This window comes from Momordica charantia (genome assembly GCF_013281855.1).
Source record: "Momordica charantia cultivar OHB3-1 chromosome 9 unlocalized genomic scaffold, Mcharantia_2.0 BLBB01000009.1, whole genome shotgun sequence".
NCBI classification, from domain to species: Eukaryota; Viridiplantae; Streptophyta; class Magnoliopsida; order Cucurbitales; family Cucurbitaceae; genus Momordica; species Momordica charantia.
This window is the reverse complement of record NW_028275167.1, coordinates 5,328,835-5,354,636: the sequence shown is the minus strand read 5'-3', so window position 1 is coordinate 5,354,636 and position 25,802 is coordinate 5,328,835. Positions and strand designations below refer to the sequence as shown.

General features: G+C 35.7%; 4 protein-coding genes across 4 annotated transcripts; 2 read left to right on the top strand and 2 right to left on the bottom strand.

The window, feature by feature from the left end:
* Positions 1-10,109: 10,109 nt before the first annotated feature.
* LOC111021120 (exopolygalacturonase-like) lies at positions 10,110-11,941 on the top strand. Its single transcript, XM_022297976.1, has 5 exons — positions 10,110-10,316; positions 10,581-10,895; positions 10,996-11,285; positions 11,393-11,609; positions 11,705-11,941. The coding sequence occupies exons 1-5, from the start codon at positions 10,110-10,112 to the stop codon at positions 11,939-11,941; spliced, it is 1,266 nt and encodes a 421-aa protein (XP_022153668.1).
* Positions 11,942-14,355: 2,414 nt separating this feature from the next.
* Positions 14,356-15,782, bottom strand: LOC111020615 (uncharacterized). Its single transcript, XM_022297322.2, has 2 exons — positions 15,418-15,782; positions 14,356-14,820 (listed from the first exon to the last, which is right to left on the bottom strand). Exons 1-2 carry the CDS (start codon positions 15,711-15,713, stop codon positions 14,484-14,486), a joined length of 633 nt encoding a protein of 210 aa, XP_022153014.1. The 5' UTR covers positions 15,714-15,782; the 3' UTR covers positions 14,356-14,483.
* Positions 15,783-19,482: 3,700 nt separating this feature from the next.
* LOC111021131 (uncharacterized) lies at positions 19,483-20,016 on the top strand. The gene has a single exon (XM_022297986.1). The coding sequence runs from the start codon at positions 19,483-19,485 to the stop codon at positions 20,014-20,016; it is 534 nt and encodes a 177-aa protein (XP_022153678.1).
* A 2,236-nt stretch (positions 20,017-22,252) lies between these two features.
* Positions 22,253-23,987, bottom strand: LOC111021141 (exopolygalacturonase-like). Its single transcript, XM_022297994.2, has 5 exons — positions 23,775-23,987; positions 23,199-23,513; positions 22,802-23,091; positions 22,477-22,693; positions 22,253-22,381 (listed from the first exon to the last, which is right to left on the bottom strand). The coding sequence occupies exons 1-5, from the start codon at positions 23,985-23,987 to the stop codon at positions 22,253-22,255; spliced, it is 1,164 nt and encodes a 387-aa protein (XP_022153686.2).
* Positions 23,988-25,802: the final 1,815 nt, after the last annotated feature.

Here is a 25,802-nt window from a genome sequence, read left to right as displayed (position 1 = left end):
TTCTCACTACAGCAACAAATGCTCAATCATCAGCCACCTCAAAACCAGCAGAATAAATAATTAAATCAAACTTCCTTCCATAGAAAATTTGTGATTTCTCCGTGTCAACAGCTTTAATTAGTTACTTCCATAGAAAATTTGTGATTTCTCCCTGTCAGCAGCTTTAATTAGTTACCTAATACAGCAGGCTCAAATTTGGATATATTATTTAAACCCCATATGGAAAGGATCACAATTCTATATTTACATAGGTTTTGTCCTTGGAGCAGTAGCAATTTTTGGAAATATATTTTTCTCTTTATTTTCATTGTTGAAGCCAGTGAATAATAGAACACTTTCTTTTGCCATCTCGTTTGTCATAAACAGATTGTAAGGCTTCAAGAAACTCTAGCCTAGTTTTGATCTATTTTTTATTTTCGACTTCTATAACTTCACGGCGATCAACATGAAGATAACAGCCCCCTGGAAATAGCCCCAACACTGACGGTATGCACCTCACCACCTCGAAATTGGTCACCATTTCTGATAGCGTCATCGACACTAGTGACGACTGCGTCTCCATCGGCCACAGTTGTGAAAAAGTCACCGTCACCAACGTCACCTGTGGCCTCGGACATGGCCTCAAGTAAAACATAACCTAATTGAGACAACTTTCAAATTTGACTTAAACACGTGTTCGTCAATATTATATTTTCAATGTGGAATCCTTTTAGTGTGGGCAGCCTGGACAAGTACCAAAGGAGAAAAGTGTGGTTGGTGTTCTAGTGAAGAACTGCACCATTTTCAATACCACCAACGGTGCTAGAATCAAGACATGGGCAGAGATGGTGTCAAAATCAGCAACGGAAATTATCTTCGAAGACAACATAATGAGAAACATCAAGAACCCCATAATCATCGACCAAACCTACGAGACAGAAAAAAAAGGTAACACAAAACACAACATATAATTATAATCTATAATCTATAATCTATCTTCGCTCTTAAACAGCCTTAACTAAAACTCGATGATTAATCTCTAACTTTCAGGAATCCAAGTGGAAGATCAGCGACGTTCACTTCAAGAACATTCGCGGTACGTCGACGACAAATGTGGCGGTGTTGTTGGAGTGCAGCGCATTGTTTCCGTGCGAGGGGGTCGAGCTGAAAGACATTAACTTGGCTTACAGCGGCACCAACTCGAGAAACACTACCATCGTCTCGTCGTGTTTGAATGCCAAGATAGCTACTTCTGGGGTGCAGATCCCTCCTCCTTGTGATGTATAATTTCTATAATATATTAGATCTCTTCTAGCGGATTTGATTCAAAAATTGCTGTTTGTTTCTAAAGGATGAATGAAGAATGTCAAAATCTGAAACTCTTTTTTCTTCCTTGCAATCGTAATGATTGACATATATAATATATAACTTTTGAAAACTCGTCAATCCCGACGTCGCTCCATCCCCCAAAATTGTGAAAACCCTCGATGTATCTTGAGAAACTCTCTTCTTCTTCGCACAAAGATTTCTTTGCAACCACCTGAAGTTCGAAGCTCCATTCGTTGCTCCATTCACCGCTCCATTCGTTGCTCCATTTGCCACTAGTTCGTTGCTCCATTCTTTCTCTTGTGCAAATCGTCTTCCTAATCGCCCTCATCTGTGTCATAGCTGCTTCCTTCTTCCTCTCACATTTGTGGTTGGCGCGAATCGTGTTTTCCATTAATGTAAATGATATAATATCAGTTGGAACTCGTAGAGACAAACTGTACACAGTATCCTCAATGATTTATTTGAACTTTTAAAAGATCTCTATTGTTCGATCTCGCTATATCTGAAGCTTGTAGGCTTGGATGTGTTTCATTTCATTATTGAATTTCGATGAGTTGTACCATGCGTTTAGCTTTGAGGTTTATAGACAAGACAACAATGAACAACTTCTTATTTTCTAAATGATTTTACACATATTTAATCAAGTTGTGGTTGCATATGGAGTGGAAAATGACAAAACTCTATGCATTCCTGGCAAAGTAAGTTTAGTTAAAACTAGAGATTACTTTTCTAGTTTATTGCCTCCTCGTGGATTGAATCTTCATAGTTAACTGCCTAAATTTAAAAGGATAATTTTGCAACCATAATGATTATAGATTATATTTTTCTTGTCTTCTCTCAATCATTTATGGAACTTATTTCAAATAAAGTTTCGTAATTTTCAATACCACAGCAAATAAATTGCGGCTTTATATGCCTTGAGAACAATTACTATTGTTTATGTAGCATGGTGTTTTTATATTTTTGTTTTGAAATAATTGATTTTCTATTATTTAGCGAAACTTTTGTAGTAGGCTAAAATTGCCAGCATCATACTATTGTGGAAGTTTTGTAAGTGAAGTGCATTTTTTGAAAAATTCTTGTTTAATAAAAAAAGAACTAAAAGTAGAAAAAGTGGAAATTTATACTTGATAGGTACTTTTCCTACATATCTATCATTTATCTTCCTAAATATATAATAATTTTTTGGTTAGAGTCAGTATACTAATAAATCTTTTTCCACCTTCCATTTTGTTTATATATCGGTTTTTTGATTATGTATTAAATAATTTGAGTTGTTGAAAGATATCTTTGCTTCATATCTAATTTATCATTCTCTACCTTAAAATCATAAAATGAAATATTTAGATTTATGTATCCTTCTAATATTGTTTTAGTTTTTTATTTCACTACCTGAGACAGAAACAGTGTCGTTTTTGTAGTTTTGAATTTTTGTACCACAAGATTGAATTTGACTTTAGCGACAAGCAAAACTTTTATATCAACTTAGAACCATGCACAGAACTATGCAAAACTTTTATATTAACTTAGTTCTGTGTGTTTTTATTTACATACACAGAACTATACATGATGATCATGTTGATTTCAATATTTCACTATAACAAATTATGTCGCAGAGTTGAGAACAACAAATTGGCATTGGAATATTTCATTACGTTTGAAATTATTGAAAATTTTCAGTTGGTTTTCCTTTTTTTTTTCCCTCTCTTTTAAATAGTGTTATATTTTAGTTAAGATAATATTCAACATTAGTGATCAAAGGAAAAAGTAATTGGACATGAAAATGAATTTATAGAATACAAAAGGTACAATTTAGTATACTTGTAGTTCTGGTTTGTTTTTCTAAATTTATAAATATCCAATTTTATCTTGATGTCAAAAGGTTCAATGCTAATGTCAAAAAATTTCTTCCGAGAGGTAGTTACTATGTTTTTACTTGGAAATAGGTTAATACTTTTGGATCTTATTAAAAATTACTAATCATTTTTTATCCATTCTAAAAGGTATAGTAGTTTAAGTTGGAACTTTGCTATCTTGAATGTATAATTTGTTGGGATTGGTGGAGCCAAAACGACGTCAGAACGAGCTAAGGAAGAGTCGAGATCAAGTCGGGACACGTCGGGACGAAGTAGGGATGAAAATAGGTGAAGCGGGGCGTTGCAGGCCAGGAGAGCCGAGGAAGCACAGCGCGCCGTGGCTCTGTCCTGATGGGCGTGGGCGGAGTTCGTTTCCGTCCGTAGCGCCATGGCGCGGGGGACAGCATGGCGTTGTAACAACGATTATAAATACGCAGCAGTTCCATTTTAGGTTTTCTTGAACCGTCACAATGTAGCAGCGTAGGGTTTCTCAACAGCTGACTTTGGGGTGTTTGGCAGCTGACTTCTGGTGGCGGGTCGAGTATTGGCAGTACAGATTGGGAAGATCAAGATCATCATATTATGGGTATTGTATCTTGATTATTCTGTGAGTGTTTTCATTTCTGTACATAAGTATAGTGTTTATAATACTTAGAAGCTAGAGGGCTTTTGTTAGGATCTCTAGAGGGGAAAAATATTGGGGTGAGATATTTGATTGCTTTGTATCCTAAACGGTAAACGGTTGGGGTGAACCAGTATAAATGTTGTGTCGTTTATTGCTTTTCCTCTTTTTCTCTTGGGGTGTATGATTTGCTTAGGTAACTGGATATAACTGTGGAAGGGGAAATTATTTAGAGCCATCAATTTCCCAACATAATTCTCATTTTAGGCTCTCTATGTTAATTTTGACCTCTAAAATTTTTTATTTTTTAAAGTTACGATCATTTCTTCGCATACATTAGCTAACTCTATTGGCCTTTTTCATAACAACAAAGCATACTAACCATATTGTCATGAAATACTATACTATTTTTTCTTCATAGACAGATTCACAACAAACTATAAGTTGAGCATGGGGAGATCAGCTAGAAAGAAAATCTACATCATTGAAATTTTCTCTTTAGTTTATCTTAAGCTAGAAATAAAATTTACATTGTTGACATCTTCTCTTCAGTTTATTTTGATAGTTCTTTTAACGATATTAGCATAGACCTTTGGTTCTTCTTCATCTTCTATATAACTTCTATTGAATTGTGACCACAAGTTTGTCTCACTTCATTTCTTTTCACTTCGTCTTTCATTGCTCTACTTGATAGCTTGCTTCAGTTTTACGCCTCGTTATAAATTTTTTTTTTTAATTTTCTGTTGCTCTCTCACTATTGTTTTTGATCATGAATAATTACTAACTTGTTGATTATAGAGGCAACTAAGGATATTTGAAACAGTAGACAAAATTTATTGTCTTTGTTATCAGTAATTACGTTAGAGCTAGAGTTTAAGTTATGGTATAGACCTTATATCTCTATCATATAGTGTGTCAATCACCCCCCATAAAATTAGTTAGGCATTATGTTTGTTATGTTTCTATAGGAATGGAGAAGGTAATATAATTATTGTGGCTATACCTAGTTCCAATTTGGTAGGAGAAAAATATATTTAATTATTTTGGATATGCTTGCTACAAATCACAATTTGTTGAACGAGTATTAATTCTGGACAAACCAATATATGGAGTTAGATTCATATTTTCTTAATTGGTTGTTTTGAATATGTTGTTTAGCTTGTAGGAGCGAGGGTTCAAGAAAACAGGAGCGAGAGTTTCTAGACGATGTTAATGAAATATCTTAATGTATTTTCACGTTTACGCGGTATGGACTCTAACAACATATAAGAGTAATATGTTAGCTACATTTTGTAGTTTGACCATTAACGGATACTATTGTGAAATATTTGAGGTTTTTTTCCATTGTTTAGGTCTTTTAAGAAGAGTCTGGAGAACCATTGCGAGCTTAGAAGTGAAGAATGACTTTTGGGCCATTTTTTGTTGGGTTAGCAGTTTCTTGGAATATAGTTTGTTTATGTATGGAGTTGATGTACGTTTGAATATAATTTGTTTATGTTATGTATGAATACTTTGTTTTTGTATATATAATTTACAATATGTATATACACTTTATATTTGTATGGGGTTACAGTACTAATAGATATATATGCTTTTGTATCTAAAATACGTCACAATTTACAGGTATTAGGTACAATTATGGAAAGCCATTTCTTAAAACCTTTCAAAACCAGTTTATATGAAAAAATTACATTTATAAATGTCAACAAAAGAGATTTCGTGACAAAAAAAAGGTATTTGAAAATCGTTTCGTGACAATTAAAAAATGTCATTGTCGAACTTTTATTGACGTTTTTGAACCCTTGTCCAAAACACATAAGTTGTCATTATACAATTTTTTGTGATTTTAATAAATTTTATTATTAAATATTCCATGATAGATTTTTTGTTATACAACTTTTCGTGATATGTATAGAATGTCATTATTTAATCTTCCATGAGATTTTTAAGTTGTCATTTATTAGATATCTAATATATGAATTAAATTTACCCCAACCTACTAGCTTAAGCTTTTGGTTTAGTAGTGGTTCATTCATACTTAAGATAGTATCAGAGCGGGAAAATTTACCCCAACCTACTAGCTTAAGCTTTTGGGTTGAGTGGTGGTTTATTCATGCTTAAGATCAAGATCATTATACAATTTTTCATGATTTTAAATAAATGTCAATATTAAATATACCGTGATAGTTTTAAATTGTTGTTAAAAAAATTTCGTGACATGTATAGAATGTCATTATTTACTGTTCCATGACATTTTTAATTTATCATTATAAACATTTTCATGATATGTATTAATTATCATAATAATACTGTTCGTGACAATTATAAATTGTTGTCAATACATTTTTTTTACGAGTATAGTTTCTGCTTCATTCATTGACAATTATAAACTATCAATAAATAAGTAATTTGTGACATTTTTAAATTGTGGTAGATGATCAATTCGTGACAGCTTATAACAGTCGCTCTAATTGTATTGATGACAATATTTCAATAAATGTCACGTTCTCTTCTTCCTTAATGCCTTAATATCCACGACAGTTATATAACTGTCATGAATTATATTAATGATAGTATTTAATTGTTATTGAAGCTCAAATTTCTACTAGTGTTCTCACAAGACCTAAGCAATGGAAACAATGTAAAATATTCATCCATAACATAGTTTGTGAACGGGTAGTATGTAGCTAACATTTTATAATTCTATGGACAGTTTATACCGTGTACACACATTGATGGTACGCCAAAATTTTTTCAACAACATTTCTCGAAACCTCACTCTCACGGCTATAACAACATATTAAAAACAAACCATATGTTTTCTTAATGCATTAAGAAAACATTAATATATGAACTTATACATTGGCTTGTCTAGAACGAATACTTGCACTCTAACCAGCATGTTGTTCACAAATCATAAGAACAAATCGTTTAAGCTAAACGTACTATACAAATAAATTCATAACTAAGTGTCATTCTTTCAGTTCAACATATGTACGAGAAATACTAATTTGATGCAGGTATGAGGGGAGGTGGATTCGTGTTTGAGATAAGATATTATATTAAAAATACTAATTTGAACTAAGTATCGCCACAACAATTATTATAACTTTCTCTCACTGTATGAAAATATCAAATAAAATGTATGAAAATTATTGCGCGTGGGAGGGGATTGTTGGGTAAGATATATACCCCGTACACATCAAACCAACTAAAAAATCCTTTCTTCAACGTTTTCCTTTCTCAAAATATTGATACCCACAAGTTACTCCTTCGACATAATAAAATAAACAATTAAAAAAAGCTCACTCTAATTTGCATGCTTTTCTGACATGTTCTAGTTTAATGATAAGTACAAATCTCTCATGTAACATAAACTAGAGAACATTAAAACAATGCAGCATATTCCTGAGACATACTAATTTGTAATCGAATGAAGAACACGAGGAATGACAAATGACCGAGAATCATACCTCAATCATTAACTCAATTTCATAACAAGGAGATCAAGCAAAAGTGTTTGAACAAATCTTCCACGAAACAAAATCTCCAACTCCTACATGTGGTGGCCAATTAACAAAATTCTTTTCAGAAGTCATGATCCATGTTCCAGTTCAACAATAAGTATAAATCCTTCATGCAACATTAACTAAGGAACATTAGAACAATGCAACAATTACGTGACACATACTAATTTGTAATCCAATAAAAAACATAAGGCATGACTAATGATTGAAAATCATACAACAATAGACCTGAACAATTGCTCCATTTCATACGAAAAAGATCTAGCAAAAGTGTTCAAACAAACCTTTCACGAAACAAAATATCAAACTCCTACATATGGTAGCCAACAAAATGCATGTTTGTGTCAGTAAGCCAAGAAACATTATTGTCTCACTTAGTTGTCTCATTTAATACTTATACTTCTAGCTCATCGTCCTTTGAAATTCTTAAGACTCACTATTGTTCACCTCCTCAAATCTTATGAGAAAACAGAAAGGGAAAATAAATAACGTCCTAAAAAAAATATCGACAAATTATACTACACAAAAAAATCTAAACATTTTTCTACCTTTCAAGATCTAATGTTATCTTGATTTAATTTTATATTCAAAGACAAATGAAACAAAAATTCGAGATAAATTTTCAACGAGATACATAATCATGGACAAAATTAGAATATTTCCTATTCTAAATAAAACATTTTTGTAGCCACGGATGATAACGGCCAACAATTTCAATACTTCTCAGCAACTTTGAAGGTCAAATGATGCATTTTCAAAATATATCATAACATGAAGTAACACATAGATGAGTACCATCAACATTATTTACGACAACCATATTTTGCCACCGGTATTCAATTTCTGAGTTCTTTCCATTTCATAATTTCAATTTCGTGCAATACTATTTAATTAAAGATATAAAAAAATAAAGACGAGACCTGTTTTAAATCTTCTTTGTAATCTTCGATGTTTGAAGTTTATGTCCGCCTGAACTTCTCAAAATTTAATGGTTGTTCTATCATAAACCTTGCACAATAACAAAATTTCCCATTTTGACTAAATTTAAATTGTGTCCAACCTATCTTTTTAATTAGAAAGAGAGGGGTTCTCACTGTGCATATGATGTATCAAATCCACCTATATTATGATGAAGAGAAGCAAAACCAATCGCAGAGATTTAAAAAAATTAGAAAATACAAAACCAAACATATTGAGATAAACATGATTTACATATATTCCCTGCAGAAAGCAAGAACAAAAGCCAAAAGAGAATAAAAAATTAACTAAAATCAATCGGTTGGACACTTTCAAAAGTAAAGGTAGCTTTCGGAGAACATAAAATTGCAAACAGTCATAGAGCTACAAGAAACCAATTCACATAAAACTTAACTTCGGCCGTATACCAATTTGATTAAAGAGGAAAGAAACTTCAAATATTACTGTGAGGCATTTCACCAAACAGCTTATGAACATAAAGTGAACTCAACTATTTTTCATCCACCTTACCCATAAACCCTCCATCTTATCCATAAACCCTCCATCTCCATTACCTAAAAAACACTTCACATTATGTATGACTAATCTCAACTACTTTTTATTTAACTACTAAAAACCTAAATTCATCTCATCCCAACTCTCATCTAATAGTATACACGAAAAAATGAAACAACATAGCACAAGAAGCTTCATAATGGTTAAAGCTATAAACCCAATGACAAAAGACCTCACTGTCAAATCTTATCTTCCAAGAAACAATAGATGTTTACGAGTGAGGTTTTGAAAGAAGGGAGTTTAGAATTGTGAAAAATAATGTATTGGTTGGAGTCAGAAATGGGGGAAGACTACAAGAAAGAATTTTTGAAAAAGATTAGTGAAATGGTACAGAGGGAGGCGGATAGGAACACACTTGTATTTCATACTTTGATTACGTCAAGCCACCATAGAATCTAAAAGCATAAACTAACAGATTACAGTCCATTTTAACCATGTTATCAATATTTTGGACAAAAGGTAACTTTTATAAACTAGTTAATATGAACATAGCTCGGTGACAAATGACATCTCTACTTATTTATAGCTAAAGATAGTTGAACTGACAAATGACATCTCTACTTATTTATAGCTAAAGATAGTTGAAAGTTCAACTTCTGGTCCTGAAATTTGTTGAACTTAGAAAAAAATATTTGAAAATATGTATATTTCTCCAAAAAAATTTAACCCTACTTTGAGTATAGAGGATTTTTTTTATTTTTTATTAGTATAGAGTTCAAATGTAGGGAATTTCTCCTCTTCATGTTATCAAATTAGAAGTGAAATCCAAAAAAGAAAAAAAAAAGAGTGATACGTTCAAACAGAAATATAAACCAAGAGAAAAACAAGAAGTAGAAATGATATAGTTAAAAAGAATCATAGCAACATTCTTCCACATAATTATGAACGTAAAATTAACAAATTTGGACTGTTTTTTTAGAGCCATGGAACTGAATTACTGTTACCTTAAACAACTCATTTAATGGAAGGCAGAAAATTAAAAAAAGCTACCAATTACTGATACAAAGCCTAACATATATTCTATACTTAGAATTTTTCCACAACGCCCAAAATTAAGATTTGAAACCAATAAAAAACTTTATTCCAACTTTCTAAATATGGTTTTCTCATTAAACATGAATAAATAGGGCTTCTGATCATGAATCAAAAAATCCAAGAAAATCCCTCTCCTTTCTTTTGCAGCTAAAGGAAAAAAAAGGACATCTGTAAAAGGAAAACCCTAGCTTTGGAAGCAACTTTAAGAATATATTATACTTTATGGCAATGGCTAGAAGTTTTAAGCTCCTTCAAACCCTTTTCTTAGTATTTGCTTGGCAGTCCTGTGGGAAGGTGTCTGCCGCTCTCGATACCAACTCCGACGTGGTGAATGATCTCGATGCTGTTTTGGGCAGCGGTGGTAGCAGCCGCGGCAAGGTTTTTGATGTTAGAAAATATGGAGCAAAAGCGAATGGAAAGACCGATGATGTTCAGGTAATGAAAATTAAATATCAAACAGTAAAGTTATATATTTTAAGAAAAAATAAAAATAAAAATAAAATACTTTAATTTGTTTAATTACACCTTCATAAACTCTAAATCCTCTGGATGAAAGATAGGTATAAGAACGGCGGAAAGCTGTTTAATAAAAAAATCTAGTTCCTAACTTAAATAATAAAATTTTGTAATTCGGTTTAAGTTTCATCCAAACAAATTAATCAGACTGCTAATTAATGTTTGATTAATTTTACCACACAGGCATTCATGACAGCGTGGATTGCAGCCTGTCGGAATACCAGCGGTCCGGCGACGCTTCTGATTCCCAGCGGCAGATTTCTGGTGGGTCCGCTGGTATTTGCCGGTCCATGCCGAAGCTCGCCGATCACCGTCGAAATTCAGGGAACTATAAAAGCGACAACCGATATCAGCGAATATTCTTCCCCAGAATGGTTCTCTATCGAAGATATCAAAAACTTCATCCTCACCGGCGCCGGCGTCTTCGACGGTCAAGGGGCCGCCGCCTGGCCCTACAACAATTGCAAGAAGGACATCTCCTGCCAAAGTCTTCCAATTGTAAACTAAAAATCTCTAACACCAATCACCTCTCCATTTTCGCTAATTATATTGAAATAATCATGATTAATTAATAGATTTCTTTCTTCTTTTTTTTTAGTCGATTAAATTCTCGAGATTGAACCATACGATTGTGGATGGGCTGACTTCTGTTAACAGCAAAGGTTTCCACACCTCTGTTTTCGACTGCTATAACTTCACGGCGATCAACATGAAGATAAGGGCCCCGGGAAACAGCCCCAACACCGACGGTATGCACCTCAGCACCTCGAAATTGGTCACCATTTCTGATAGCGTCATCGGCACCGGTGACGACTGCATCTCCATCGGCCACAGCTGTGAAAAAGTCACCGTCACCAACGTCACCTGCGGCCCCGGACATGGCCTCAGGTAAAACATAACCTAATTGAGATGACTTTCAAATTTGATTTAAGCACGTATTCGACAATATTACCTTCTTTTCAAGGTGGGATCCTTAACAACGATATAATATTTAGTGTGGGCAGTCTGGGCAAGTACCCAAAGGAGAAAAGCGTGGTCGGTGTTCTAGTGAAGAACTGCACCATATTCAACACCACCAACGGTGCTAGAATCAAGACATGGGCGGGGACGGTGTCAGGGTCGGCAACGGAAATTATCTTCGAAGACATCATCATGAGAAACGTCAAGAACCCCATAATCATCGACCAAACCTACGGGACAAAGCAAAAAAAGGTAACACAAAACACAACATATAATTATAATCTATAATCTATCTTCGCGCTTAAACAACCTTAACTAAAACTCGATGATTAATCTCTAACTTTCAGGAATCCAAGTGGCAGATCAGCGACGTTCACTTCAAGAACATTCGCGGTACGTCGACGACAAATGTGGCGGTGTTGTTGGAGTGCAGCGCATTGTTTCCATGCGAGGGGGTCGAGCTAAAAGACATTAACTTGGCTTACAGCGGCACCAACTCGAGAAACACTACCATCGTCTCGTCGTGTTTGAATGCCAAGATAGCTACTTCTGGGGTGCAGATCCCTCCTCCTTGTGATGTATAATGATCTCTACCATTTAAAATTAAGTTGTCCATTTTCCAAGGATGAATGAAGAATGTCACCATATGAAACTCTTTTTCATTCCCACTCCAAAAAATGGGAGTTTATAAATTTATTAATCTATGTTGAATTGGGACCGTATTTTACTTCCTTGAGCAATATTTGTCTACAAAAGCTCGACTTGTTATACATACAAAGTCAACAAGGGTTCCCGTGGAAAGAAAAAGAATCATAATCCGTGTATAAGAAAGTTTTAAATATCAAAATTAACAAACTAAGGAAACATGAAAAAGATAATGCACTATAATTAATGGGTTGGTAAATCCACACGAACAGAAATTATTTGAAAATGATCCTTCTATTTTATGTTTTTAGTGTTTGGCTTTTGAAAAACATGATAATCAATTTATTTTTTTTAAACGATTTTGCAAAGAAAATTAGTTTTTAAATGTAGATTTATATTTTTAAAAATCTCCCTCTAATGCTTAGATTTTTCTCTTTAAAACATTTATATTTATCTCTCTAAAATTTTTCATTTCTCCAAGATTTACTATTATTTCCTTCTCTATCAAAAATTTTCATCTTTATCTAACATATCATTCTTATTCTTCTCTACCTAAAAATTTAATATGGTCGAAAAATTCTCTCTAAAATTTTGCATTTTATAACTTTTATTTCTCTGAGTAAATATATCTTCAACTTTTCTCTCTCTAATTTTATTTTTCAATTTTCTTTTACTATAATTTTTATTTATCTTTTAATTTATTTATTTTTCTCTCACCACGGATATCTTGAATTTTTGGTCTATCTATTTTTTCTCTAACATATTTTTACTCTCAACTTTACTGTAAAAATTTTAACTTTGCTCACACTAAAATTTTTCTCTAAATCTTTTTATTTGACTCTCTAAATTTATTCTCTTTAAAATTTCTCTTGAATTTTTTTTATCTCCTAAATTTTTATTTTCATGTTTATTTAGCATATTTTTTCAACTCTTTATCTTTTCAGAAATATAAAACAAAAAATGTTCATCTAATATGTTTGGTTTTTGAAAAAAAAAATAGTTATCAAACCTACATTGTTTTTGTTTTTGTTTTTTTTTTAAAACTGAAAACTAAAAATAAAAAGACCAAAATTAAAAACAGAAATTATATTATCCTAACGACCCCAAATTATTGATAAAAAATGGGAACAATCAAGAACTCTTTAATCAATTTCTTCCATTAAGTTAAAAGAGTTTGTCCGGTTGTATATTTTTCTAAGCTCCTGAGTCCTGACAAATTTTTTTCTCAATTTACAATTTTTTTTTTCAATAAATGAGCAATCGCCCTCAATTTCCCGTTGTTATAATTTTTTCTTTTATAATTTATATTAATATATATATATATATATATATATATATATATATATATATATTAAGCGAGTAACGGAAATTGAGGACAGGGAACGCCCCAAAACTGAAATGGGAAAATTTCCTCCCTCCCCCGGAAAAAAAATGACACCTCTATTTTTAACTTGATTTTCAATTATTTAATCCTATATTAATTTTAAAATATAACACATTTGAATAGAAAAAAATATTTTTAAAAAATAGTTAAAATTCATTTATGAATTTGAGGTAAATTTTAGTCTAGAAACTTAGCACTAGTCCAAAGCTTAGAATAAGTCTCCTCTTAATTAGCATAGATTTTGTCTTTTACTTTTATATTAAATTAATAATCTCAACGTAAAGATGAGTTGTAAGTTCGATCTCTCACTCCCATATACTGGTAAAAAATAAAAAATAAAAATAAAAATCTCTCCAACAAAACTATATGCTTAACCCAAACAATTTTGCTATGAATCAAAATTTGGATTTCACTTTTCACTTGGAACTATAGGCCATTAGCCAAAAAAAAGTAGGATGGATTGAACTACAGTCCTAAGAAAATTAGGGGTACAACTCAAACTTATTAAAATGTGGGCACAACCCAAAATTATTAAAATGTGTGCAGTTTCCTGACCATGGATAGGTTGTGAGACTTTGCACTTCAAATGTCATAATAAGTATGTATTTTTAAATATAGCAGAGGAAGTCTGAAATTTTGTGAAAATATGTTAACATAAAGGAATTATTAAAAAAAAAAAAAGAAAAAAAATATCTCTCATCTTTGTCATTTATTTCAAAAATATCTCTTATCCCTATTAAAATGTTTCAATACTTACCTTTAGACCCCTAATAAAGGTTTAAATTTTTTTCAGCAAATATTCGTAAATATTTTGACGAAAATAACCATGGATCCACAATTGATCACGTTAAATTTCATATTAATTAACTTAATTATCACATCATTCCAAATTTTATGGATTTTCTTAATTTAACAAAAAAAAAAAGAAAAAGTTGTAATATTTTTTGTTATGAAATTTCTCTCATTTTTAAAATGTAATTATTATTATTATATTCTCCACAAAAGAGATCCAAATTTTCCGATAGTCGTCTCCTCCACTCTGTTCGCCGCAAATACCAAGCAAGCTCAATAATTACATCAATGGCGTCGCCATCTTCTTACGCCGTAACTTTCTTTTCTTCTTCTTCTTCCTCCGATGAGGACGAAGATTCATCCGTCGTCCACTCCGCCAGCCACGTGGCTTCGTCGTCGTGAATCCCAATTGAAGAGCCCTCCTCTGCAACTTTTGGGATTTTTTCATATTTTTCATAATCTGCCCTGTACTCTTCATCTTGCTCTTCTTCATAAATAATAACCACCATTTTCTCGTCCTCCGGCGTTCCATTTTCGTTGCAATCGGAGTCTCCTACTGACACGTGGTTGACGGACGCCGTCGTCATCTCCGCCGTCGGTTTATGGAAGGCTTTCTTCTTTGACATTTCAGGCGCCGTGCGGCTGCGGAACAAACCCTCCAAAGGTTAAATGAATATGCCAAACAAAAATATTAATCCGTAAATTTGGTGCTTCCCATTTGAAAGTTACACTTTTTTTTTTAATTTTAATTATTTTGTTAAAGAAATGAGTTCGAGGTCGTGAATTCAATCTCTAGAATTTAGGAATTAAATTTTTCAAGTTCCAATTTGGTAGCAAAGAATTTAGAAATGGTTCCTAAACCAGGAAAAAAAGTAATTAAAAAATTGTAACCCTCCAATAATTTCTCATACAACAAACAAAATTTGTAAAATTTAACCAAATTATAGACAACAAAATGAAACCAAAATCTTGATGGTAGAGACCAACTTCGTAATTTTTTTTTCCTTCCTGGAAATGAACAAACTTTGTAATTTAGTTTAACTACAAAATGCCAAATCTGCAGTACTTAAAATTTTTAATTAGATGGTAAATTTAGCAAATTCCTAAATGTCCATATCATTCAACCCTATTAATATTGAGTCAAATAAATAAATCTTTAATAGATATAAAATTAAAAAGATGAGAATTTTATTAACAAAATAATAATGAAAGTTGAGGATTCTTTTCTAAGTTTCTAACCATGAACTGATGAAATCAGTGGACGAAGACTGGAGAAGAAGCCGCAGCCCTTCCATCTGCGGAGGCTCGCCGCCGCAGCGGGCGGCGCTTTGGCCAGAGCCACCGTCATCTTTACTCCTCTCGGCGGATCTGATCTTCCTGTTCCTCTTGAACGTGGAAGCGGCGAGTAAGCAGGCGAAAGCGAAGGCTCCACCCCAGGCCACGAGGCTCCCAACGGCGCCGTTTTGGGCGATACGAATCTGGGTTTGATTCTTCTTTGTCGTTGTTGTTGTTTTTGTTTCGTCGTCGGACGCCATTGATATTTGTTGTGGAAGATGGAGGCGGTTCTAAGTGAGAGGCTAAATCGGAGATTTTTTTTTTGAAACTTTTTGAAGATACACTTAAAAAAGTGTATCAAGTTCGTTACTTGTAAACTGATCAACCCCATTTATAAAGCAAGGTTTCTAGTGCTTTCCTAAGATTTGTTTTTAGATTAAAACCAATCACTTTTCATCTATAAAAATTTAAATTTAATTTCGACTCGAACTTAGGGATCAATTAGAAATTAAATTATAATATTTTAAAAAAAGAACTCAAACTTTTAAGAATCAAACATTAGGCCTAAATAAAAATTTTGAGGATTAAAAGTGATAGGTTTTGAAAATTGAGATAAAATAGAAACTATGTCCAAAATCTAAGGATGCAACTGTATTTTACCTATTTCTTTTTTCTAATAAAATTTTGTTTTCTTCCAAGAAGGTACTTTATAAATGAGATTATTTTTGAAGCTTAATTGAAAATAATTTACCAAGAAACAAATAAATCATCCCCACCTCGTATTTCTATGACATTGTTATTTTCTTGAAAAGTAAAATAGTATGGTATTGTGTAATGGATCTGTGCCTTATCATTTTACAATTTCTAATTGATGTGAGGTTATGTGTTCCTACCAAAATAAAATTTCTCTCAGATAGTGGTACATCTCCTATTGTGGTAAATGTTGGGGGCAAATATATAACATATCAAGTGACAAGATATGATCAAACTCTAAAGCTCATCTACCATCAAGCTTCCAAGCTCTTACCATCGAGCTTCCAAGTTCATCTACTGCTATTGGAGGTAGATTTCAGCATACACGTGGTAGGAGGCGAGTGTATATGAAATGTGACACATGGCTCCTAGATTTCGCAGAAAACTATCCCGTGTGCACGTTTGGGCTCATCCATTTGACTGTGCCGAACCGCTTCGATGGCCGAGCCGAACATGCATGTTCATAATCTCGTTCCCATATCACTGGTTGAACTTATTAGCTTACCTCAGCTCGGGTATACCTCCGACACCCTCCACGACAACACGCCGCGTTTCACGATAACCTTAAAGAGCCGTTGAGGCCTTGTCGGGAATGCTGTCGGGGTTTTCGCCTATAAATAGAATCATTCCGTTCATTTAGATGTACGAGAACATTTCGATTCTCTCTCAATTTAGTTCGGACTTTCACTGACTTTAACATCAGAGTGCTTACTCTGTTTTGCAGGTCTTCTACGTGATATTCGGAGTTCACCATCCAGCTCATCCAATCCGAACCGACGTTCGCAGAGTTGGTCAATTTCTTGATTCAACAATCGCCAAGCTCCCAAGCTCATCCATCGTCAAGCTCCTAAGCTCATCCATGGCCGAGCTACTAAGTTCATCTACTACTAAGCTACTAAGCTCATCCACCGCCAAACTTTTAAGCTCATCCATGGCTGAGCTACTAAGTTCATCTACTACTGAGCTACTAAGCTCATCTACTACAAAGCTACCAAGCTCATCCATATGAAAGGATGAATAGCCGACATCAGTCATTACTGACCTATGGTTCGACAATTTGTAACCGTCCAACTGCCTTGTCTTAAGGGTCATAATAGACTTGTCCTTTCACTTGACTTATAAAAAGACACTCATGCCTCTGACCCAAGTATGCAAATTTTCTCAAGAAACGACCTTGACTTGATTGTCGGAGTGTTTATTTCCTTTTTGCAGGTCTTACTTTGTATGAGCTCGCACCTCATTAGCTCAACCAGTTGCCATGTGACCAACCTCGATCAAAGCTCGGTAGAATCCTGCATCAACCCAGTACCCTTAACAATCTTCCCCTTGGATCGAATAAAAATCCAACTATGTAGTTAAGTCCAAAGATGACTTGGAATACCATTAATATTTTCAAAAGTATACAATAATCTACCCTTTTAATTTAAATCTATGTAGTTTTACTTTCGATATTACACAAACAAATCCATGTAGTTTTACTTTCTATATCACTCAAACGAATCTCATATCAATAGAAATATTGTACATTACTGTTATACAAAGGACAAATGACAAAGCAATGAGAAGAGAATCAAAGAGACTACCAGACGAACCGAACGAACCGACGTACCTTGGGCCAAGCCCGACACTCGCCCTCTTCTAATCTTCATGCACCATGGGCCCTGCAGCAATGAATTAGGGCACATTTATAAAGATCTATAACTTTCGAGCGACTATAAGTAGGCCATGTACCCTAACCCTAACGTAAGCTGAATTCTACACTTGAGTTCCATTGCTCAACTACTCTCTTTGCTAACTTAGGCATCGGATCCCGTGTGACAAGAGTCACATCGGTCTAGTTGTGTTCGATTTTGCAGGTTTTCGATTCCCTGATAGTCGAGTTTGGTGCGAGCCACGGAAGGAACCGAGAGAGCATATTCTACGCATCAACAATTGGCACCGTCTGTGGGGACGAAACAAGTCGTACAGTCGAATAGCATGACGCTGGAAAGAAGTCCATGATGCTCTGACGACGACAGCCATGCAAAGAAGAAGTTAGATTTGGATGACCCCCAGATATGAGGACTCGAGGGCGAGACGGGATTGAGTCGACAAAACTTGGAATGCCAAGAAGGGCCGCCTGAGGTACCTACAACAACAGTCCCTGGACAACATCAAAGTCAGTTCGCAGCCTTGGAAAAAAAGGTAGAGAGCATGTGTCGACGCATGACTCAGCTACTTCAACAACTACAACAACGAGAGACCAGCGAGGTACCCCTCGTCAGAGACCCCCCAAATGGAAAATGCCCAGTTGAGAGTGAGACTGAAGAATCAACGGACAATGCAGGGAGAAAGCTGAGGCTAGGAGGGAATATCAAACGACAAACTCGGATTTTCAACTCCTGAGGCCAGCAAAAGGGCAAAAAGCGACATAAATCCCTGATACCAGATGGGGGCAAGAGCAACCAAGATAAACAAAACGCGGAGCCCATAAACCTCGACAAAGACAAACCGGTAGTCGGTCCGAGTTGTCAGAAAAGCAACAAAGTCAAAAGGAGAAGGGGTTCGATCTCGAAGAGCTGCTGGATCAAGTCGACTCGCCATTTATAGAAGAAATCATGGGGGAGAAGGTCCCTCCAAAATTCAAGCTACTGATGGTGAAACAATTCGACGGGTCGGCCGACCCGATAGACCACCTTGACGCCTACCGAGAATGGATGGATATTTACAGGGTGTCAGAGGCGATCAGATGCCGAGTGTTATCGACAACTTTGAGTGGATCAGCCAGGGTATGGTTTTGACAGCTGAAGCGAGGTTCGATCTTGAGCTTCAAGAACCTGGCTAGGGCATTTGTGATCCAGTTCATAGGAGGACGAAGCCGAAGTTGAAGCCGACCCGTGGCTTATCTTGTGACCATCAAACAGAGGGCAACAAAGAGCCTTCATGACTATGTGACTTGGTTTAATGAGGAGAAATAGGTTGACAGTCTCACGGATGCAGTACCTCTACTAGCTTTCATGTCCGGCATCAAGGACGAACACCTTTCATTCTCTTTTGGAGAAAAGACACCGAGCACCTTCTCGGAGGCACTGAGCCGAGCTCAGAAGTATATGAGCGCCGGAGAGTTCTTCCACTCAAAGAAAGAGCCAGAGGAAAAACGGTCCGACTAAAGAGAGAGAGATCTAGGATAAGCCACAGTTGTCGAGATGGGAGAAAAGAGATCGGACTAGCCAGAAGGATCCACCCCAGAAGTTCGAGAGATATACCCCAACTACGGTCCCACTCGAACAAGTATTGATGGAGATCCAAGACCAAAGATTGCTCAAATGGCCAGAGAGGATGAAGGCATCTCCAAGTAAAAGAAAGAAAGGGCGATATTGCCTTTTCCATCGAGACCACGACCATGCTACTCTGGATTGCTTTGACCTCAAAGAAGAAGTGGAAGGACTCATCTGGAGAAGATATCTCAAAAAATATGTGGAAGATCCTAAAGCGACGCAAAATAGTGTGAATAATTGTAAGTCACCCGCTCGAGAAATCCGAACAATAATGGGAGGTTCGGTAGAGAGAGAATCTTGCAGAAAGAGAAAGGCGAGCATACGAGAAACCCGGACGAGCCTCGGACGACATGAGATCTACCATGCATTTGTTGTAGAGCAACCGGCAAAAATCGAGTTCTTAGAGGATGAGGCGACTCACCTTCTCCACTCACATAACGATGCACTGGTCATCACTCTACAAATAGCCAATGCAAATGTGCACTGGATCTTGGTAGATGGGGGCAGCTGGGCAGATATCATCTCCTTGGCACCAACAAAGCCATGGATCTAGGAGAAAAATGGCTTAAAAGTACCCCGGTACCACTAGTAGGGTTTGGAGGAGAACGGGTCATTCCTGAAGGGAGAATAGAATTGCCGGTGATACTCAGAAGCGGGCCAAAAAGCATCACTAAAATGGTAAACTTTTTGGTCGTCGACTATGCATCCTCCTATAATGCGATATTAGGAAGACCAACAATGCACATGCTCAAAGCAAGACCAAGATTCTTGTAGGTTTATGTCATTATGCCCCTTGGGAGGAGTTGGATCGAGCTCTCTCCTCCTTGGATCAGGCCAACAGCCTCCTGGAAATTATCCTTAGAGGTATCTTGAGGAAATAGAGCGACATAAAATTGGTCGCGGTTAGAGGTTGTTCACCCCCGAGGTAGGACCACAAAATGAAGCAACTAATCATGGTAGACCACCCGTTGGGAACAATTTGATCAGAAGGAGCTACTTGATTGAAAGCTAAAAATTTTTGATGAAATAGAGACAACGGTAAACGGATCACATTGAATTGGAACATGGCTACGTAAAATACAACCTCTCTAGGGAAAGGCCCGTCAATGCTTTCTCTCAGATTCGGAAGATGAAGGCTAACCGAATCAGGATTGCGGTATTTCGAATGCAACCGACGTAGGTCCCTCGTTGTAAGAGTAAAATTATCTACCCAAGAGGGACGGTAGGGTCGAGACCCAGAAGAAGGATTCGACGACGACCCGTCATCAAAAGAGGTCCACTCGAAGTTAAGATCAGATTCTATGGTGGTAAGGAAACACAACAAAAGCAAAGTAAAGAGAAATGTACCTTAGTTGAAGGGATGATCAACACTGGAAGGATTGAAGGGGGTTTAAATAGCCCTCAACATAGGAGTATAGTTCTCGGACTGATGGTCTTTGACCATCGGTCCGAGACCTTCTCGGCTCGGTACCCGAGAAACCTATGATCTTCTCGGTCACGAGTCTTACAGTGAGGGGACAATTCTGACCTTCTCGGGTCTCGTGATAATGGACAACTCGGCTAGCCTGGACTGAAAGACTTTAACCATGAGATCGAGGCATGCTCGGCTCAGTACCCGAAAAGCTTGTGACTTCCCCAGTCACGGGCCTGACATAGCATGGCAAGTCACGACTACTGTGGGGGCAGGACAGCCGAGAAGGTCTTTCCTGTATGATAGCTAGCAAGTTGTGAAAGGTTAAGTATGATCTGACCACCCTTGATAAAGCTCCTTGTTCGCGTGTCCCAAAACTCCTATCAACATACTCCCAAGGAGACGGAGACAAAGTCATCGCCTTAGGAGTAGGAGGCAATTGTTATACAAAGGACAAACGACAAAGCAACGAGAAGAGAATCAAAGAGACTACCAGACGAACCAGACGAATCGAGCTGAGCACGGCTCAGTCCCGACCCGTGCTCGGTGCAGCCGAGCTCGGCCCATGGCCAAGCCCGACACTCGCCCTCTTCTAATCTCCATGCACCTTGGGCCCTGCAACAATGAATTAGGGCACATTTAGAAAGATCTGAAATCTTTCAAGCGACTATAAGTAGGTCATGTAGCCTAACCCTAAGGTAAGCCGAATTCTACACTTGAGTTCCATTGCTCAACTACTCTCCTTGCTAACTTAGGCATCGGAGCCCGGTGTGACTCAATCACACCGATCTAGTTGTGTTCAATTTTGCAGGTCTTCGATTCCCTGATAATCGAGTTTGGTGTGAGTTATGGAAGGAATCGGGAGAGCATGCTCCAATTACCTTATAAACTTAAATATTCCAGACTTTCTAATTTGTGTGAGACTATATTTACACAACGAAATGTCTCCAATTAGGTACGTCTTCTTTTTACATTTTTAATAAAACCCAACTTAGATTCCATTATTCAATCAAAATTAAGGAAATGAAATTAGAGAGAGGGAATTGGGGTTGAAGCCCAAGTAAGCATAGACTAATAATAAACATTTTTCAGTATTGCAGGTTCTCTAACTCCATGTAGATCAAAAGGAAAAAGGAAAGATATATCAATGATTACGATTGCAAGGAAGAAAAAAGAGTATCAGATTTTGACATTCTTCATTCATCCTTTGGAAACAAACAAAATTTTTTGAATCAAATCCCCTGTAAGAGATCTAATATATTATAGAAATTATACATCACAAGGAGGAGGGATCTGCACCCCAGAAGTAGCTATCTTGGCATTCAAACCCGACGAGACGATGGTAGTGTTTCTCGAGTTGGTGCCGCTGTAAGCCAAGTTAACAGTCTTTCAGCTCAACCCCCTCGCATGGAAACAATGCGCTGCACTCCAACAACACCGCCACATTTGTCGTCGACGTACCGCGAATGTTCTTGAAGTGGACGTCACTGATCTTCCACTTGGACTCCTGAAAGTTAGAGATTAATCATCGAGTTTTAGTTAAGGCTGTTTAAACGCGAAGATAGAAGATAGATTATAGATTTATGTTGTGTTTTGTGTTACCTTTTTTTGCTTTGTCCCGTAGGTTTGGTCGATGATTATGGGGTTCTTGACGTTTCTCATGATGATGTCTTCGAAGATAATTTTCGTTGCTAACCCTGACACCGTCCCTGCCCATGTCTTGATTCTAGCACCGTTGGTGGTGTTGAAAATGGTGCAGTTCTTCACAAGAACGCCGACCACGCTTTTCTCCTTTGGGTACTTGTCGAGGCTGCCCACACTGAATATTATATTGTTTGTTGTTAAGGATTCCACGTTGAAAATATAATATTGACGAACACGCGTTTAAATCAAATTGGAAAGTCATCTTAATTAGGTTATGTTTTACCTGAGGCCATTTCCGGGGCCGCAGGTGACGTTGGTGACGGTGACTTTTTCACAGCTGTGGCCGATGGAGACGCAGCCATCACCGGTGCCGATGACGCTATCAGAAATGGTGACCAATTTCGAGGTGCTGAGGTGCATACCGTCGGTGTTGGGGCTGTTTCCGGGGGCCGTTATCTTCATGTTCATCGCCGTGAAGTTATAGCAGTCGAAAACAGAGGTGTGGAAACCTTTGCTGTTCACAGAAGTCAGCCCGTTCACAATCGTATGGTTCAATCTCGAGAATTTAATCGACTACAAAAAATCAATAAAAAAGAAAGAAATCTATTAATTAATCATGATTATTTCAATATAATTATCGAAAATGGAGAGGTGATTGGAGTTAGAGAATTTTAGTTTACAATTGGAAGACTTTGGCAGGAGATGTCCTTCTTGCAGTTGTTGTAGGGCCAGGCGGCGGCGCCTTGACCGTCGAAGACGCCGGCGCCGGTGAGGATGAAGTTTTTGATATCTTCGATGGAGAACCATTCTGGGGAAGAATATTCGCTGATATCGGTAGTGGCTTTTACAGTTCCCTGAATTTCGAGGGTGATTGGCGAGCTTCGGCACGGACCGGCAAATACCAGCGGACCCACCAGAAATCGGCCGCCGGGAATCAGAAGCGTCGCCGGACCGCTGGTGTTCCGGCAGGCTGCAATCCACGCTGTCATGAATGCCTGTGTGGCAAAATTAATCAAACAATAATTAGCAGTCTGATTAATTTGTTTGGATGAAACTTAAACCAAATTACAAATTCTTGTTATTTAAGTTAGGAAGTACATCTTTTTATTAAACGACTTTCAGCTGTTATTGATACGTGTCTGTTATCAAGCGTTCGATTCAAGAGTTTAAGAAGGTGTAATCAAACAAATTAAAGTACTTCATTTCATTTTTTCTTAAGAGAGAGAATTTTTTTGTTTGATATTTAATTTTCATACCTGAACATCATCATTCTTTCCATTCGCTTTAGCTCCATACTTTCTAACATCGTAAACTTTGCCGCGGCCTCTATTACCGCTGCTCAAAACAGCATCGAGATCATTCACCGCGTCGGAGATGGTATCGAGAGCGGCAGAAGTCTTCCCACAGGACTGCCAAGAAAATACTAAGAAAAGGGTTTGAAGGAGCTTAAAACTTCTAGCCATGGCCATAGTAAACTATAATATATTCTTAAAGTTGCTTCCAAAGCTAGGGTTTTCTTTTTACAGATGTCCTTTTTTTTTCTTTAGCTGCAAAGGAAATGAGAGGGTTTTTCTTGGATATTTTTATTCATAATCAGAAGCCCTATTTATTCATGTTTAATGAGAAAACCATATTTACGAAGTTGGAACAAAATTTAAAATTGGTTTCATATCTTAATTTTGGGCGTTGTGGAAAAATTCTAAGTATAGAATATATGTTAGGCTTCGTATCAGTAATTGGTAGCTTTTTTTAATTTTCTGCCTTCCATTAAATGAGTTGTTTAAGGTAACAATAATTCAGTGCCATATTTCAGAAAACACAGTCCCAAACTGGCTAATTAATTTTACGTTCATAATTATGTGGAAGAATGTTGCTATGCTTCTTTTTAACTATATCGTCTCTACTTCTTGTTTTTCGCTTGGTTTATATTTCTGTTTGAACGTATCACTCTTTTTTTTTTCTTTTTTGAATTTCACTTCTAATTGGATAATATGAAGAGGAGAAATTCCCTACATTTGAACTCTATACTAATAATAATGAAAAAATAAAATAAAATCCTCTATACTCAAAAGTAGGGTTAAATTATTTGGAGAAATATACCTATTTCAACAAATGTGAGGGCTAACAGTTGAACTTTCAACTGTTTTAACTATATTTAAATATGACATATATATGAGGATTTGAACCTCCAATCTCGTATAAATAAGTAGATATGTCATTTATTATTAACCTAGGCTCATATTGGCTAGTTTCTAAAAGTTACTTTTTGGTTCATATATTGTTAAAATATTGATAACATGGTTCATCTGTTAGTTTAAGCTTTTAGATTCTATGGTTACTTAACGTAATCAGCATATGAAATATTATCTTTGACTCCTCTGTGTCCTAGATTCAATGGTTATTTAAGACATATAATATAAGTTTTGAAAATTATAAACTTAATTCATATTTTTCATCTATAAAATTAGAATATATATAAAAAAAACTCACACACGTAGGGGTAATAGAAAGCTCAAAGGTACGGTAAACTCATAAAAATATAAATAAAACAGTACTACACGCCTTCCAGGAGAGTTATGAACAGTAAAAAAAGTTTGGAAAAAAAACTGTCTCAAATAGTGGGGGCACATTTTTTGCGGGAGAAAACGTTATTTTTAAGATTTTTAAAATTTTATGATAGTTTTTAACTGTCACGAAAATTGAGATTTTTTCTTTGATTCAATGACAGTTAAAAATTGTCATAGAGGTACGATTTGGGCGGGAAAAAAATGCTAATTTTCGAATTTTGTTTAAATTTTTTATAGTTAAAAACTGTCATGAAAACTGTATTTTTATTTTAGTCAAGGACAATTAGAAATTGTGAAGGAATGGTAGAGGCACAATTTTGGCACGAAGAACGCTAATTTTTTAATTTTGTATAATTTCGAATTGTAAAATTTTCTTTTGATTCAATGACAGTTTTTATTTTATTTTTATTTTTTTAGGATTTCATTACAATTAAAAAAAAAACATGATATATAGAGTATTGCCATCATTTTCAGAAATAAAAAACATTTTTTACCTATCACAACTTTATTTAACCATTTTGGATTATACAAAAAAAAATGTCACAAATAGTTTTGATCAGCTTGTTTTTGCTTTTTGCAAGAATTCAATACTTTTTCTTACCGTATGTTCCGCGTCAGTCACAAATAGTTCGTGACTTGTTTTACTTTTTGAGTTTTTCTTGTGTTAGTTTTGTTATTATGATATTTTTATGGTTTATTGAACTTCAATCAATCCCA